The sequence below is a fragment of the Trachinotus anak genome, unplaced genomic scaffold (genome assembly GCF_046630095.1).
Source record: "Trachinotus anak isolate AG129_WGS33_773 ecotype Australia unplaced genomic scaffold, CSIRO_AGI_Tana_v1 ptg000015l, whole genome shotgun sequence".
Taxonomy (NCBI): Eukaryota; Metazoa; Chordata; class Actinopteri; order Carangiformes; family Carangidae; genus Trachinotus; species Trachinotus anak.
In genome coordinates this window covers 7066525-7080424 of record NW_027273866.1, presented here as the reverse complement: position 1 = coordinate 7080424, position 13900 = coordinate 7066525, and the positions used below count along the sequence as shown (strand labels likewise).

The 13900-nt window shown below is 40.4% G+C and overlaps 1 protein-coding gene across 1 annotated transcript; it reads right to left on the bottom strand.

The window, feature by feature from the left end:
* Window positions 1-602: 602 nt before the first annotated feature.
* On the bottom strand, window positions 603-10008 carry tunar (TCL1 upstream neural differentiation-associated RNA). The gene is made up of 2 exons (XM_071498936.1): window positions 9209-10008; window positions 603-3752 (listed from the first exon to the last, which is right to left on the bottom strand). Exons 1-2 carry the CDS (start codon window positions 9278-9280, stop codon window positions 3567-3569), a joined length of 258 nt encoding a protein of 85 aa, XP_071355037.1. The 5' UTR covers window positions 9281-10008; the 3' UTR covers window positions 603-3566.
* Between the last annotated feature and the right edge of the window lie 3892 nt (window positions 10009-13900).

The window sequence follows — 13900 nt, the reverse complement described above, 5'->3', positions numbered from 1 at the left end:
CATTTTTTTCCTCCTTTAACAGGATTATTCCAGTATGTTTCCAGTCACAGAGCACTCCTTAATGGAGTGGGAAATTATTCTGACACATAAAGTATATGACCTAAAAGACACAAACCAAAAGGAGATGGAATTAAAAATAAATTTGTGAAGAGCAATTTGTTTTTTTCTGTGTCTTTGTCCTGCAAGCTTTGTGCTCCATCCTTTTCTCTACATCTTTCAGATTGATTTGCAGCAAGACAGCAAAATACGTCTCGTGGGATGTAACACTGTAGACTCTTCAAGGGCTTGATTTCTTCCTCCATCATCTTGTTCTTCTTCTTCTTCTTCAAGGCTCTGTTGTAATCTCACAGAGCTGTCAGATGCAGGAGGATATGGATTTTCAAAGATTTTTTTCTCACTGCTTTTGAGTGAACAGTTTCCATTTGCACTAAACGCTTTCTATCTCAGAATTCATGACACTGAAAGAGTCTTTCAAAATTGATGTATATTGCATTTAATGAATGCAGATGATGTGCACCGATGCTCGAGTGGTGTTACATAAAACTGAATATTTCACCACGGATCTCCATCCCTCTACACCAAGACAATACATCCCAATCAAATCAGTTTTAAGATGTATTTATTTAATGTTTGTAACAAAACTGCAAGCTGGAAAACTTTTAACCCTTCCATTTGTCACCGAGACTATTCAATGATATTAAATAGATTTAGCATACACATAAATAAATCATAAGAAGAGTTCAGATTACGTAGCTTCAGGAAAGATAAGTAAACAATAAGAATAACAGGAATAATCGACTTTTACATCAGATATGAATACATTCGTGAGACTTGTCCATGTGCTTACTAAGCTTTCATTTTCCTTGTTCTGTAAAAACAAGTTGAGGCGCCTCACTCAGAAAATAAAAAAGGCTGACTTTATATTGAGTCCAGTCCCATTATGAATGCAGTGGAGTGGATCCACTCTCCGCTCTCCTGGTCATGTGACAGGTGGCCTTACAAAGATGCTCTCACTGGTTCCAATGCTTTGTGTTTTCCTTTCCTTCACTTCTCCACTGGTGAGGTTGAGACACTTTGATCTCAGGCACTTTCTGAAATCATGAGGTTGTTGACTGACAAACAGAAATGTAATATTTTACAAACATAATGTAGCTTGTTGTCTATTACCTTACATTCTCTATGTACTGCACATCGTTCTTCTCATGTCTTACTGATTAGCTTCTTTCTTTAAAAGGATTGATTCAACATTTTGGGAAATATGCTTGTTCGCTTTGTCTCTTGCCAACACTGACTTAATATTTTCTCAAAATGTTGAACTTGAATGCAAATCTATCACTCGCTACACTTACATGTACAAAATATTCCAGTTTTTGCCCTTATTCCTAAAAAGACAATATTCCTACTAAGCTGTTTACATGGCTAATGAAAATGATTATTCCACTAATAATCTGTGCCCATGCAGCTGTGAATACTCCAATTAACTGTAATTAAAAAGTTAGCATTGCGATATTTGCACATATCCAAAGACCTGTTGATATTCAAGACTTTCAAAATGTTTAAAAATAGTTGTGTTTGGATTTGGAATATTCTAATGAAATATGCTGTTTACATGACCTGTGTCAATTTCAGAATATTGTCATATTCAGAATAATGGTGGAATATTAGTGTGCATGTAAACGCACTGACTGATACCTAACAAAGAATATGGTTACAGGTGAATCATCTTGCAGGTCTCCTACAAATGAAGTTATTAAAAACACAAAGTTCAGCTCAGTTCAAACTGTCACATGACCTGATTTAATTCGTACAGGCTGAAGTACTCTATACAGGCCCAGATTCTAGTCAACCCATGAATGCAGAAATCATTTTTTCCTATGCTTTCTTAAGTTATCCTCAAATACAAAAAATCTGCCTTATTTCCAGTCCTGGGTCAAAGAAATTTAGCCTTTATTCAAACCTGCTTCAACTCCCAGATGGATGGGAATGTAAGACATCAAGGACCAATGACACAGCGTCGGTCCAGTCAATCAGAGAGAAAAATACCAAAAGTTACTTTAAAAATTGATGTGACCATGTAAATTTCACAACATTCACAGTATTGTCCAGTGTGGCAAAACCCACATCTGTTTTACACCACAGAAAAGAACAACCATGAATAAGAATGAAAAGTTGGCCCAGGTCTGGAAATAACTCATGTGTCATTTGCATGTTGTTTAAGACAAGAGCAGAGTACAGTTATAAAATTACCCAATAAATGATCTTTCATCAATAAAAACAATATGACATTGGTATTGTATTATATGTATATACAATAAGTGAAACCTTTCACAAAGTTTAACCTGATATTTTTATACATCCTGGAAATAGCCATTTCCTCATGTTTTAAGGCAAACAGTCATTATGCACAAGAGTCAATGATGTACAAGCTGAGATCTATGGCTGAAAAACACAAACTATGTTAAGCTCTCAAGCTTAGCAAACTATGTACATTTATGTGTGGAGAGTTCAGTGTGCTCAAATGATGCCCCATATGTAAATGTTTGTAAATGTGAGTGTTTTTATAGTCATATATGGTGCAACTCACTGTTAAATAGCTGCAGCTGGATGAAGCCTCCTGAGGCTGACACTTTGACAAAATGTTAAAACCATTTTCTCACACATGGATGCATCTTACTTCAGTGTTGATGACGCTTAAAAGCTGGAGTGATGCATTGAAAAATGAATAATAAATGATAATCAAGCCATTTTGTACTAATCCGTCTGATCTTCCACCATTTTATGTCAAGCACGATGTCAATTACAGAGTCAAGTGCAACCATTTATGGATGCACTTCAGTATTTCAAGCTGACATAATGCCCCTGCTTGTTTCAGTTAATTTACATTAAAAAACTTAGAACTGTGTGAATGTCAGGTGATGTAGTCTTCAATGAAAAACACCTCCCAAGTCAACTTTTCCAGAAAGTACTGAAAAATACATTACAAAAACAAACCATAAATCAAGCTGAATAACAATTTTCTATGTCTAATTAAATCTTGTGTAACTGGATGTATGTAGTGTTTAACTGGGAGAATCTTTGAGATCTAATATACAGCAATTAAGATACCTGTGTTTGCTTTCTCTGTACATCTTCATCTTTCATCCCAATCAGGAAATCACTTCCATAGCTCATTTAATAAGAACATTTAAAAAATATTTCCCCTAAAGTGTCTCTCTGCAGTCTTTCATGTCTTTCCCGTGAAAGGTAAAAGCTGCATCCTTTGAGTGTCTCTCATTAGCTTCATGCATTTATGTACAGATGAAAAGTGTCCACATATTCTGGATATAATTCTACCTGGAAAAGGGAGAGGAACAAGCCAGCTTCCCATAGTCTCAGTTGTTTGAAGTGATGCAGGATGGACGCCATATGGCGATCACACAGTCTTAGATCCAGTTCACCACTTGAGAAGGAGGGCCTCATCCTTCCTCCTCCCATCCTCATCCCCATATCAGTCAACATACTGTCGCTGCTACAGCACAGATGAGCTCTGATCTGCCTGCTGGTGAAGTACAATACCGGTTCGAGATCTACAAGGTGGTGTAGATGTAGACAAAGATGATGACTACCAAGTTGAGGATGGTCCCAATGATGCCCAACATGGCCAAGATGCTCTCCTCCTTACTTTCCTTGTCTTGGATTCCCTTTTCCTCATCACTGTAGACAGTGTTTACCATTTTCCCTGGAAAAGTCTGCAGTTTTCGTCTCAGACCAATCTGGAGTGTGTAGATAAGAGAGAGAAGAAAAATCCATGTGTTAGTTAATGCAGCTGGTTAATTTTTTGTCTTTGAGGATGGTCTTTGCACAGTGTATGCTGGCCAGCGATAATGGCAGCAAAACAACAAAAAGTTATCTGTTGGTGAGATGGTCGGTAAGGTAATACAAGAATTAAAAAGTAATTAGGAAAGTGATATTTTTTCTTCTTTGATCACCATGCTAATATGCATTTTTTGGAAAATACTGTGAAAGTGAAATGGATTACATTGAGCTGATGGAAGGCTTCCCAGCAATGCCAATTTTAGTGACACAAATGCATTATTATCAGGATTGATACCAAATCTATTTTAGGGAATTTGAATGAAAGAAAAAATGTGGAAAACTGTTCTGGCTCAGGGAACAAATGAACAGATTTAAGAGCCTGTGTCTGGGATGAAAAGACAACAGCAGGGAAGTGGGATGCTTGTTGCTTTTAAGTTCAGAGAGAGGTTTGTTTTTTTGTTGGTTTTTTTTTTTGTTTTTGTTTTTGTTTTTAATAAAGTCATTTTGGGGGCATTTTGTGCCTTTTATTAGATAGGATAGTGTAGAGTGACAGGAAATGAGGGGGGAGAGAGGGGAATGACATGCAGCAGAGAGTTGGGCCGCTCAGGAGTTGAATCGGCGACTTCCCTGCTCAGAGCATATGCGCTCACATTGTATGCGCCCTAACCACTCAGCTATCGGGTCACCCCAGAGAAAACTTACTGTGGCTTTGTGTGTGAAAGACCAAAAAAAAAATTGACCTATGGACAGAGGATTGACGAGAGTTGTCCCACAACCACCCCACAACACACAGACCACGATCAGATGTGCAGGGTCTACTGTGTTGCTGCTTCCTGCATGTTGCGCTGTTGCCTATAAGCCTGTATAAAGCTATGTTTTATTCAAGGCTATGAGAAAGATTTTCCATCAAAAATAAATTACTTTGCTGCATTCCTTCAATAAAATATAGTCATCTCCTGAGTTTAAATGCCGAAAAAAGGAAGTCAGTGAACACACGAGATTTAGAATCTGGTGTTCGACAGATTAAAGCGTTTCATTAATGTGAAATGCAGAACCAGACTACTGGGTGAGTTCAGTTTTTTTGCATTCGCAGTTATACAGATGCAACACTTTATAAATAATCAGTTTAAAATACATTCAAAGTTCCTGAATACAGGCCTCAAAACACATATACTGCAGGGTGCATTTGTGCTTTTTGTCAGTTTTCATACAGTGCGTGCTGTTCCTTGATAAGAAGACAAGACAGACATTTTGGCAGTTTCACAATATAAACCAGAGTTGGATTACTTGGAGCTGTTTGATCTATTGTTACGACAGCTTTTCCTTTTTTTTCCGGTACTGTACGTTTGGATTCTACAGATTTTCAGCAAATTGTAAGTTGAAATAAACTATATTTTGTTGGGGTTTTTTTTACTACAAATGGGAGGCTAAATTATGAAAAGCTCTTGAGTAGCTCACAACGATCTTAAAAAGAATCAGGGATATATTTCCTGTCCTATTTTCTCCTCTTTATTTTGAAATTTCTGCTGAGATGTTGTTCAGTTCCTGTTTAACAGGTTTAACACTACCATACCATGCTTCATTTATTTTTCAGGTTATTATGAATATGTTATAGAGTGATGTAAGTAGTGCTGCTCCAGTACACTGGATTTTCACTTCACATAAAACACTGTAATGTTTTGTAACCATGATAACAGTGTTCTTCTGAAAACAGACTCTGGCTCACCTCCTCAATGACATGCTGGACATGAGAGGAAGGGGAGCTCTCCATGGCACAGAGAATTTAGGGGCGAGGGGGGCAGAAATTCCTGCACTAGACTCTTTTCAGCTGTTTTATTTCTTCAGCTGTGGAACTGCTGTGATCTGATACAAGTTCTGAGAACGCCTGCACACATGCGAGTCTTCAGGAGTGTGTGTGTGTGCGTGTGTGTGTGCATGTATTGATCTGTGTAGCCCGGGGTGTGGTATTAGAAACTAGCAGTATGTTTTTAGCAGCTTGTGCAAGTTGGCGCCCAAACACCTCTCAGGAGAAAAGCGTTGCTTTTGCGGGTCAATGGGTTTTATACGCCGACTACCAACAGTAAAGCATGTTAGCTAATGCAGACTAAAAATAAAGCTTCTAACAGGGAACTGTTTCTCTAAGTAAAAGCTTAGATGCACGATAAACTTTGTTTTTTTCTCTTTTTACCTCCAGCAAAAGTTTAGAAAAGTTACCTGAAGTGCTACCTGGGTACACAACGTGCCTTTTTGGCTGATGTACTTAATGGGACTTGCGATAATAAAAAACAATCCAGAACTTTCTTTTAATGCTTTTTAATGTGAGGTAATACTTCATGGGATATCAGTTGGAACAAGAACATCCTGCTATGACAAGTCGTGTTACCGAAATCATCTCAAGAGGGATCATCCCTTTAGAAAAATGTGATATTGTTCATCTACACGATCAAAAATTCAACGTATAAAACCTAAACATTTTCTTTCCTAAACATTCTGATGATGAATGATGAGTCAAACTTCACAGAATTCTGTACTGGAATTAACCTTTTCAAAGCCCACATTATCAAGGCTCATTTGCAGGCATACTTTGCTTTAATTGAAATTTATGTAACCTTTATGAATAGCTCTGCCAAAGTAAAACATTTTATGTCACTAGTGCAGCACATTCCCCCCATTTCTTTGACTCACTGATTGTGTTCTCAGACAGATTGGCAAAGAAAAAAGGTCTTGGCAGAAATCATCACATGCCAGGAATTGGCTGCAGTACATCAAAGTCTAGGTGTTGTCTTTGGAGATGGAAAAGAGAAGAGACAGAAAAGAAACAGATGAAACTGACTGAGGTGATCACAACAAGATGAAGTTGGACATTTTAATACATTTGTAAGGCCAGTGCTGCTGTGGAAATGTTAGATTTAATGAGTCAAAAGTATTTATAAGGAACACCATCAAGCAATGGGTTTTGTGTTTATAGATAACCAATAAGTTCATATAAAAGGCCTTTCATACTGTAAAAGTCAAAGGCCTTTTGTTCAGGCCTGTTTTATAAGGGTAAGAGCATCAAAATGACTGTCCTTTTAAGAGGCTAACATCCCACACACTGACTCTGAATGATAGCAGTGTCCAATTATCGACATGCATTGTGCTCTTGACGTACATAAAAACCCCATCAGGCTCTGTTTCTGTGTTAAAGTGCGTCCTCCTCCTCTGATCTGTAACAATGGGCTTTGATTGCCTCTCCTGGGGTTCACCATAAACAGGGCTTCCCTCAACCTGAATGGCTGAGTGTTTGTGTGGCGCGCTGGATGTGCCCTCATGCATGAAGACGCCTGCTTGCTGCTGATATAAACAAGCGCTCAGCAAAAAAAAAAAAGGGGGGAAAAATTGTGCCTGGGGGAGATGGAAGAGGAGGAGGAGGAGGAAGGACGATGGTGGTGGTGGAAATGGTGGTGTGGGGGGGGGGGGTCCAGACTCTGCCAAAACCTGAGTGCTGAGGAAACAGCTTTACCACTGGGTACAGCTGTATGTCACACAGAAAACCCTCTGGAAGTCTCCCAGTGCTTCCACGTCTCCAGTCTGTACAGTGTTTAACAGAGAGCGTTCTGTCCCGAGCGGCAGCCAGTGCTGGCATCCTGCGATCCACCATAATCATTAACCACCCATAATGACTTCCTCTGTCCGTTCAACACTCAGGCTGGACAGTGCGTGATACGATAGGATCAGAGCTGTCATAACCCAGGACAAGCCAGAAAGGAAAATCACTACTGTGGCTTTCACGCATCAAATGAAGAGATTAATAATCCAGCCAAGATACAGAACACAGTTTTCTCCTCGCCACCGCATATTGATTAGTCATTTGACTTATTCCAAGGTAAAGAGGATTTAGTTATCTCAGTATTGATTCCTGTTGTCACTCAGGAGCACATTTCCAACACTCTTATGTCTTAACTTTTCCCTCAGTGGTTAATCTGAGGAGGCCTGTCACTGCCAGGGGCATTCGGGATTCAAATATGATACGCGTAGCATCTCCTCAACATGAACAACATCTCCTCAAGTGTCTCCCTCTTACAGGGTGAGCTCACACCTGGCTCTTCACTCGTACAGCAACAGCCAGGAGCGTATTTGTGTAAAAAGAGCAGACAGACAGAGAAAGAGAGAGATGGGGGGGGGGCAGAGAGAGAAAAGGGGCAATGCCATACCTGGGACAACAAATCAAGACACTTCAGCTACACCTAACAGAAGCTAACATCCTCAGATCAGACCAGTGGAGAGTGAAACCTTTTGCCACTCGAATAATCACGAGCATGTCAAACCAGTCCAGATGCTAACAGAGTCTGGCAGGCAGAGTCGCTTTTGGCATTGTTTTAAAATGGAATTAAAGCAAACAGCTCCCAAACCCTCCCGAGCGTCTACACACACACACACACGCACACAGGTTGACGCCCATAACACACACTGACACAAACACATACACATTCAGAGCACCACATTTAGAACCATACTTTCTAACAATGCATACATGTATACATATATGTGGCGAAAACAAAAAAGCAAGGAGAAGAGGAGGGAAACCTTTTGAAATGAAGAGATTTCACAGTTTTTGGTGAAATCAGATGAAATGCTACCAATAATGCTGAGCGTGTCCCATTTTTCATAACCTGTACTCATTGTTCTGTGAGTCAGAGGAAAGTGACAGATCTATTTTGGATTGAACGAGAATTGCATATGCAGAGGACATTTTTTATTGATCAAAAAAAAAGAAAAATCCTGCTAAAGACCTCAGAAAAAAGTTCCAGAAGTTGCCTTGGAAATTGACAGACTTGGGATTTAAATTTGACAGAAAAGAAGGGTTTTGTGTTTTTTGTTTTGTCATTTACACGGAGACATTCCTTCTCATCCTTTTTATAGACAGATAGTGAGGCAGATCTGCCCAAAGCATCCTCACGAAAGCTCTGTTTTATATTAATTTAAGCTTCATCACTCTTGGGGAAAACACTGTTGGAGTGCAGAACCTTATCAGACATTAAATTAATTGTTCCTTGTACAAAGCGCTGAAGAGATGCTGTGACATGCGAAGCATTTAAACTTGTTAACAACATGCGTGAGGAGCAACTCGCAGGGGAGCATGTGGACGTATGGACAAATAACCACCATAGCTAATATTATCCCTCAGAGTACAGCAGGAAAGGTGTCCTTGATACCTCAATTAATCATTCATACAAAGACAACTGAGCCTGGAAATATCCCACATTTATAAAGAATATATCACGACACATAATAAATTCATAGCTACACCCTGTCATGACATTTAAAAATGGTGAAAGATTCATGAAGTATTTGTTGACAGTTTACAGACGCTCTGCATATGATGATGAGTTTAGTGGAAAAGCTCTGGATGTGGCATGACTGTGGGACCTACCTTGCAAAGCATCAGGAATAACATAGCATTGGACATGCTGTAGGGGGACGTCTTTCCGTAGTGCACAGACATCCCTGGCAACTAAGGTGAAAGTCGACCCCTCTCATCCTTTGGCTGTGGAGGGGCACAGGATCCAGAGAGGGCTGGCTCGTCTTCCAGGCGGTCCAATTTCAGGGCTCTTGTTGGATGTCGTACCCTGCAGCGCTCCAGCGTCTCCTCCCCGAATTTCATCTCACTCGTGGCCAAGTTCTAGCTGCCATCACTTTCTCCTCCTCAGCCTTGTGAGAGCTGAAACTGTGCTGTCCACCTCCTCTCGGCTCTTCCTCCTCTTTCTCTGCCTGTTTTGTTTGCCTCCCCACCTCTGCCTCTCTCTCCTCCTCCTCCTCCTCCTCCTCCTCCTCCTCTTCTTTTTCTTCTTCTTCTTCTTCTTGTCTGTGTGATGTCAAGTTGAAGAATGGAGTCAGATGATGGGCAGATGGGGGTGGGAGGGTAACAAAGCTGTTTCATGCGAGTACTTGCATCCTCCTTTGTCTTTATCCCGCAAAGCTTACAAAAAAAAAAGATTTTCAGCCTTATCTCTCCTGCCAAGACAACCTATCAACCCTTATTAAAGGCTCACCTCCTCTATCAAACTTTTATAGTGCTCAGCAATGTAAAACATGTTTAGCTGATGTCTTGGTTTTTAAATGTTTTATAATGAAATAAAAAAGGAAAAAAGGCACCCCTGCTGACGTGGTGGAAGCCCCTGCTTGCTCTACATAATGTGTATCCTAACATACCTTTTCTTGCGCTCCAGTGGCTGAGCATGTGTCCCTAACTAACTGAGCAGAGCGTGAATGCTGGACGGCTATAAGAGAGAGGAAGAGAGAGAGAGAGAGAGAGAGAGAGAGAGAAAGGGAGGGGGGGGGGGTGCTGTGAAGGAACCCGTCGCCTCACACTGACGCTGTTGTGGTTGCTTTCACTCCACAGGCAAGAGGTATCCCCTGCTCCCTTTCTCCCGCGCATATTAATGCAGCCACGGTTGCCTGGCAACCGACTCAGGGGAGTCACACAGAGCCTGACGACAAGAGGCATTTGTGACAGAGGCCGGGATGAGGGGCGAGGGTCTCCTCCAGTTTGTTTTTGTGGGTATTTTTTGTGTGTGTTTATATTTGTGTGGGTGTGTGTTCATGCAAAATATGCCAAGTTCACCAGCCATCGGTCAGTCTCTGTATGTGAGCCTCTGTGTGTGTGTGTGTGTGTGTGTGTGTGTGTGTGTGTGTGTGTGTGTGTGTAATTCAGGTTTTGTGTTTATGCAAAATATGCATTCTCCTGTTGCACAATCATCAGCTGATGTGTGAGAAGTGTGTGTTGGATTGATGTAATCCTATAGGTGTGCAACTTTCATGTGTTTTACTACATAACACAGTGCTGACCCCCTATGCATTAAAGGCTTAGATATTTGCAGAAAAAAGAACTTTTATGAACTTTTGACCAGCAAATTTGTGATGTTGACCAATAGCAAGCTGTGGAAAATCCAGAGAGTCCAAAAGGGAGGAAATCATTGTAGCTTATTAGCGATGGTTTGCAGACAGTCATGGGTCCTTAAATGGTACAGATATGTCTTTTTGTGAGCTAACAAGTTTGCTGATTGACTATTAGCAAGCTTGTTAGCTCATCTTTAATAACTTTTTATCCGAATGAAACGGTGTGGAATGGTGAACAAAATCTTAGAGGGAAGTAAATAGAGTAAATAATGGTAACAGCGAGAAGCTTAGAACACTGTTGCAATATTAGCGCTAGTGGTTAGCTCACCAGCTACAGAAGTTTACCTAACTAACCCTGCAATTGGTCGGTATGTCACTGAGCTTCTCCAGAGCCAATTATTTTGTAGACATATGGATTAATTTCAGAGTTAAACAGCCATTGTATGTTGTGTGTGTGAAACAGAGGGGTACATGGGTGTATACACAAGGTGAATGTGTTTGTATGCATGAGGTGAAAATATGTGTTGTGCGCATGTGTACATGTGTTACCTTAAACATTCCTCTCACAAACACACACTGCATTTCCTGATCATGTACCTTCACAGTACAGGACTTCTTTATCTCACAATCGGACATGCGACACATCAGTGTCAGCAGCCGGAGCACGTAATGGATACACTGATCAAACATGAATATCCTCCGGGACATTTACTGTGCAATCCCACACGAGGATGACGAACCCTACAAGAGTCATCCGTCCCATCCAGTCCCCTCCCTCCGATCCCTTTTTCTCACTTCACGTTAGCCAGAGGGAAGGACACGAGCTCTCAGTGTTTTTAACTACAAGCTGAGAGACTTATCTCTCTGTCTTTGAGAAGAAGTGAGTCACCCAGGCCATGCCACGCATTTCTCATTTAAAGAAATAGGCAGTTTCACTATTTGAATATTTATAGTTATTCATCACTTCGCATTCAGGCCTTTGGCGTTCTGTGTGAGCTTTCCAGTAAAGAGGACAGAATAAATGTGGCATCTTAATATGTTTCTTTATGACTTTTGGGGTCCCGGCTTGCTTCTGTTTTCATCACAACTTTTCAGACATTTTCTAGTTGTCCTCTGCCTCATTTCTTCTATTGATTTTCAAAGAAAGAAAACAGTAAATAGAGATATATGTTGATGCCATATTAAGATGCTTACATGCAAAGTGATGAAGTTTCTAGTGTTAAATTAAATATGAGATTAGAAACAGATTTTCCTTTGAACAATATTTTATTATGTGGATGGGTTTGGCAGCTAATGGGGATGTTTAGAATGTGAAACAGCTTCCAATAAATTAGTTTAGGCTTGATCTTGCTTTGCGCATGAAATGACCTGGAATGGACAGCAATAAAAATGGAAATGTAAAGGAAACATTCCCTGCGAACTGAAACCACTGGTGTGCATAATTTTATTGCCGACTTCCCATCCCTGTCTCTGCTTCAAGATTAACTAACTTAGACTGTGGCTGCCTGCATGGGCATTTATAACAATTAATCAAGGTGTCGGTCGAATTTGTTCTTGTCATCTGTTAACCAAATCTCAGAGTGTTTCTCCGATTGCATGGTGATCATCCTTTGCCTCACATCAATTTCCAGACAAACAAGCTAACGTCAGGCTCAGCACAAGTTCAGGCACTTGTGTACTCATCTGGATTGCTTTCAGACAATGTGCATCTTTATACTGATAAAAGAGTGAGCTGACAGAGTCTGTCCTATACTCAGCTGAATGTCTCATTGTTAAAGCTTCACTAATCAATATTTTTGTATTAACAATGGATCAAATGGCTGTGTAACACGATAGGGTGAACGGAGAGAGAATTATTGTTGATGACCTGTTACCCATACCTCCAAGGTGCATTTTAGTATCTTTTAACTGTTTTGGTTCTACAGCCCACAGCTTTACTGTTTTTAGACAACAAAAAAAGCCCTGACCAACCTGAGTTGGTGGGGACCAAGACGAAGTTAAAAAGAAGACTGAATATTGCACTTAAATTTAATGGCTGGAAATTAACACAACTCCAAATGAATGTTAATGTTGCTCCATATCTGCTAGATGTGTAAAAAGGTAACCACGTGTTAACACCTTAGCAAAAAAAAAACTTTATAGGGAAATGTCACTGTTACGTTTACAGCTTGTTTTGCTGCCCCAAGTGGCCAAAAAAATCTATTAATTCAGATTATAACTTGGTTTCAGTGTTCTGGCAGACAAAACACACCTAGAAGTGAAATTGGCAGAGGGTATTACAGAAATTTGTCTTATGTAAAGTAAGCTGAAAAGAGAGCTGAGAGGGTGTCAGATTTCAAACTCTGAAAGCCTTGAGTTTACTTTAATTAATTTCACAGGGTAAGCTACTCTAGCTTACATTTCATGAGGCAGATCTAAGGACACAAAGGCCTTGTTACAAATTGGTGTGAGAGAATATCTCACCCGCACAAACTCTGGGTATTAGTGTTTTAGATTCAAGGGTAAAGCTTATGAAATCTGAGGATCTTAACAACCATATTAGTGGAGACGTAATCAGCAATTAATTCCTCTGGTTTTCTTCTTTACATCTGCCCTTTGTAGTGAGCTCGTTCAACCTGTGCTTTCTAATTTGTCTTTCAGAGAACACACCTCAGTTCTCCCGCCTCATTAATTATTGAGAGGCCAGAAGGTCGTGCCTTGAACGAACAAAGTTTACCGCAATCACGACATGCTACACACCGCGTGTCAGCTGGCATCAAGGCCCTGAACTTTAGCTGATTTCAGAAGAAGTGTATGAAAAAGTTAAATCCACTCACCCTTTTGTGTTGATGTCAGGAACAAAGATCAAACACTGGCAGGTCTGAGAGACCACAAAAGTATTGGCCAGTCTTGAAAGACAGCTGTCTAGAAATCTCCACAACACTTCAGTCTCCACACAAGCTTCTTTCTTTTGTGCAGGGTACAGAGACGTGGTTGAAGGTTAAGTGGGATCCTAAGAGTGGCTGAATGAGGCTAAGGAGTAAGGCAGTGTCATGACTGCCATTAATCCTAATTGGCGGAGAACATGACAGCAGCATATGGGTGTCCTCCTGTCAGAGAGCCAGACGCTTGCTCTCCCCAATCCTGTTCCTGTCACTAATAGAGATGCCATGACAAGGGAAATAAGAATTCAAACTTTGAAAGATGTTTTATTCCTTCATTCCCTCTGGGAAAGATGGATGGCTCA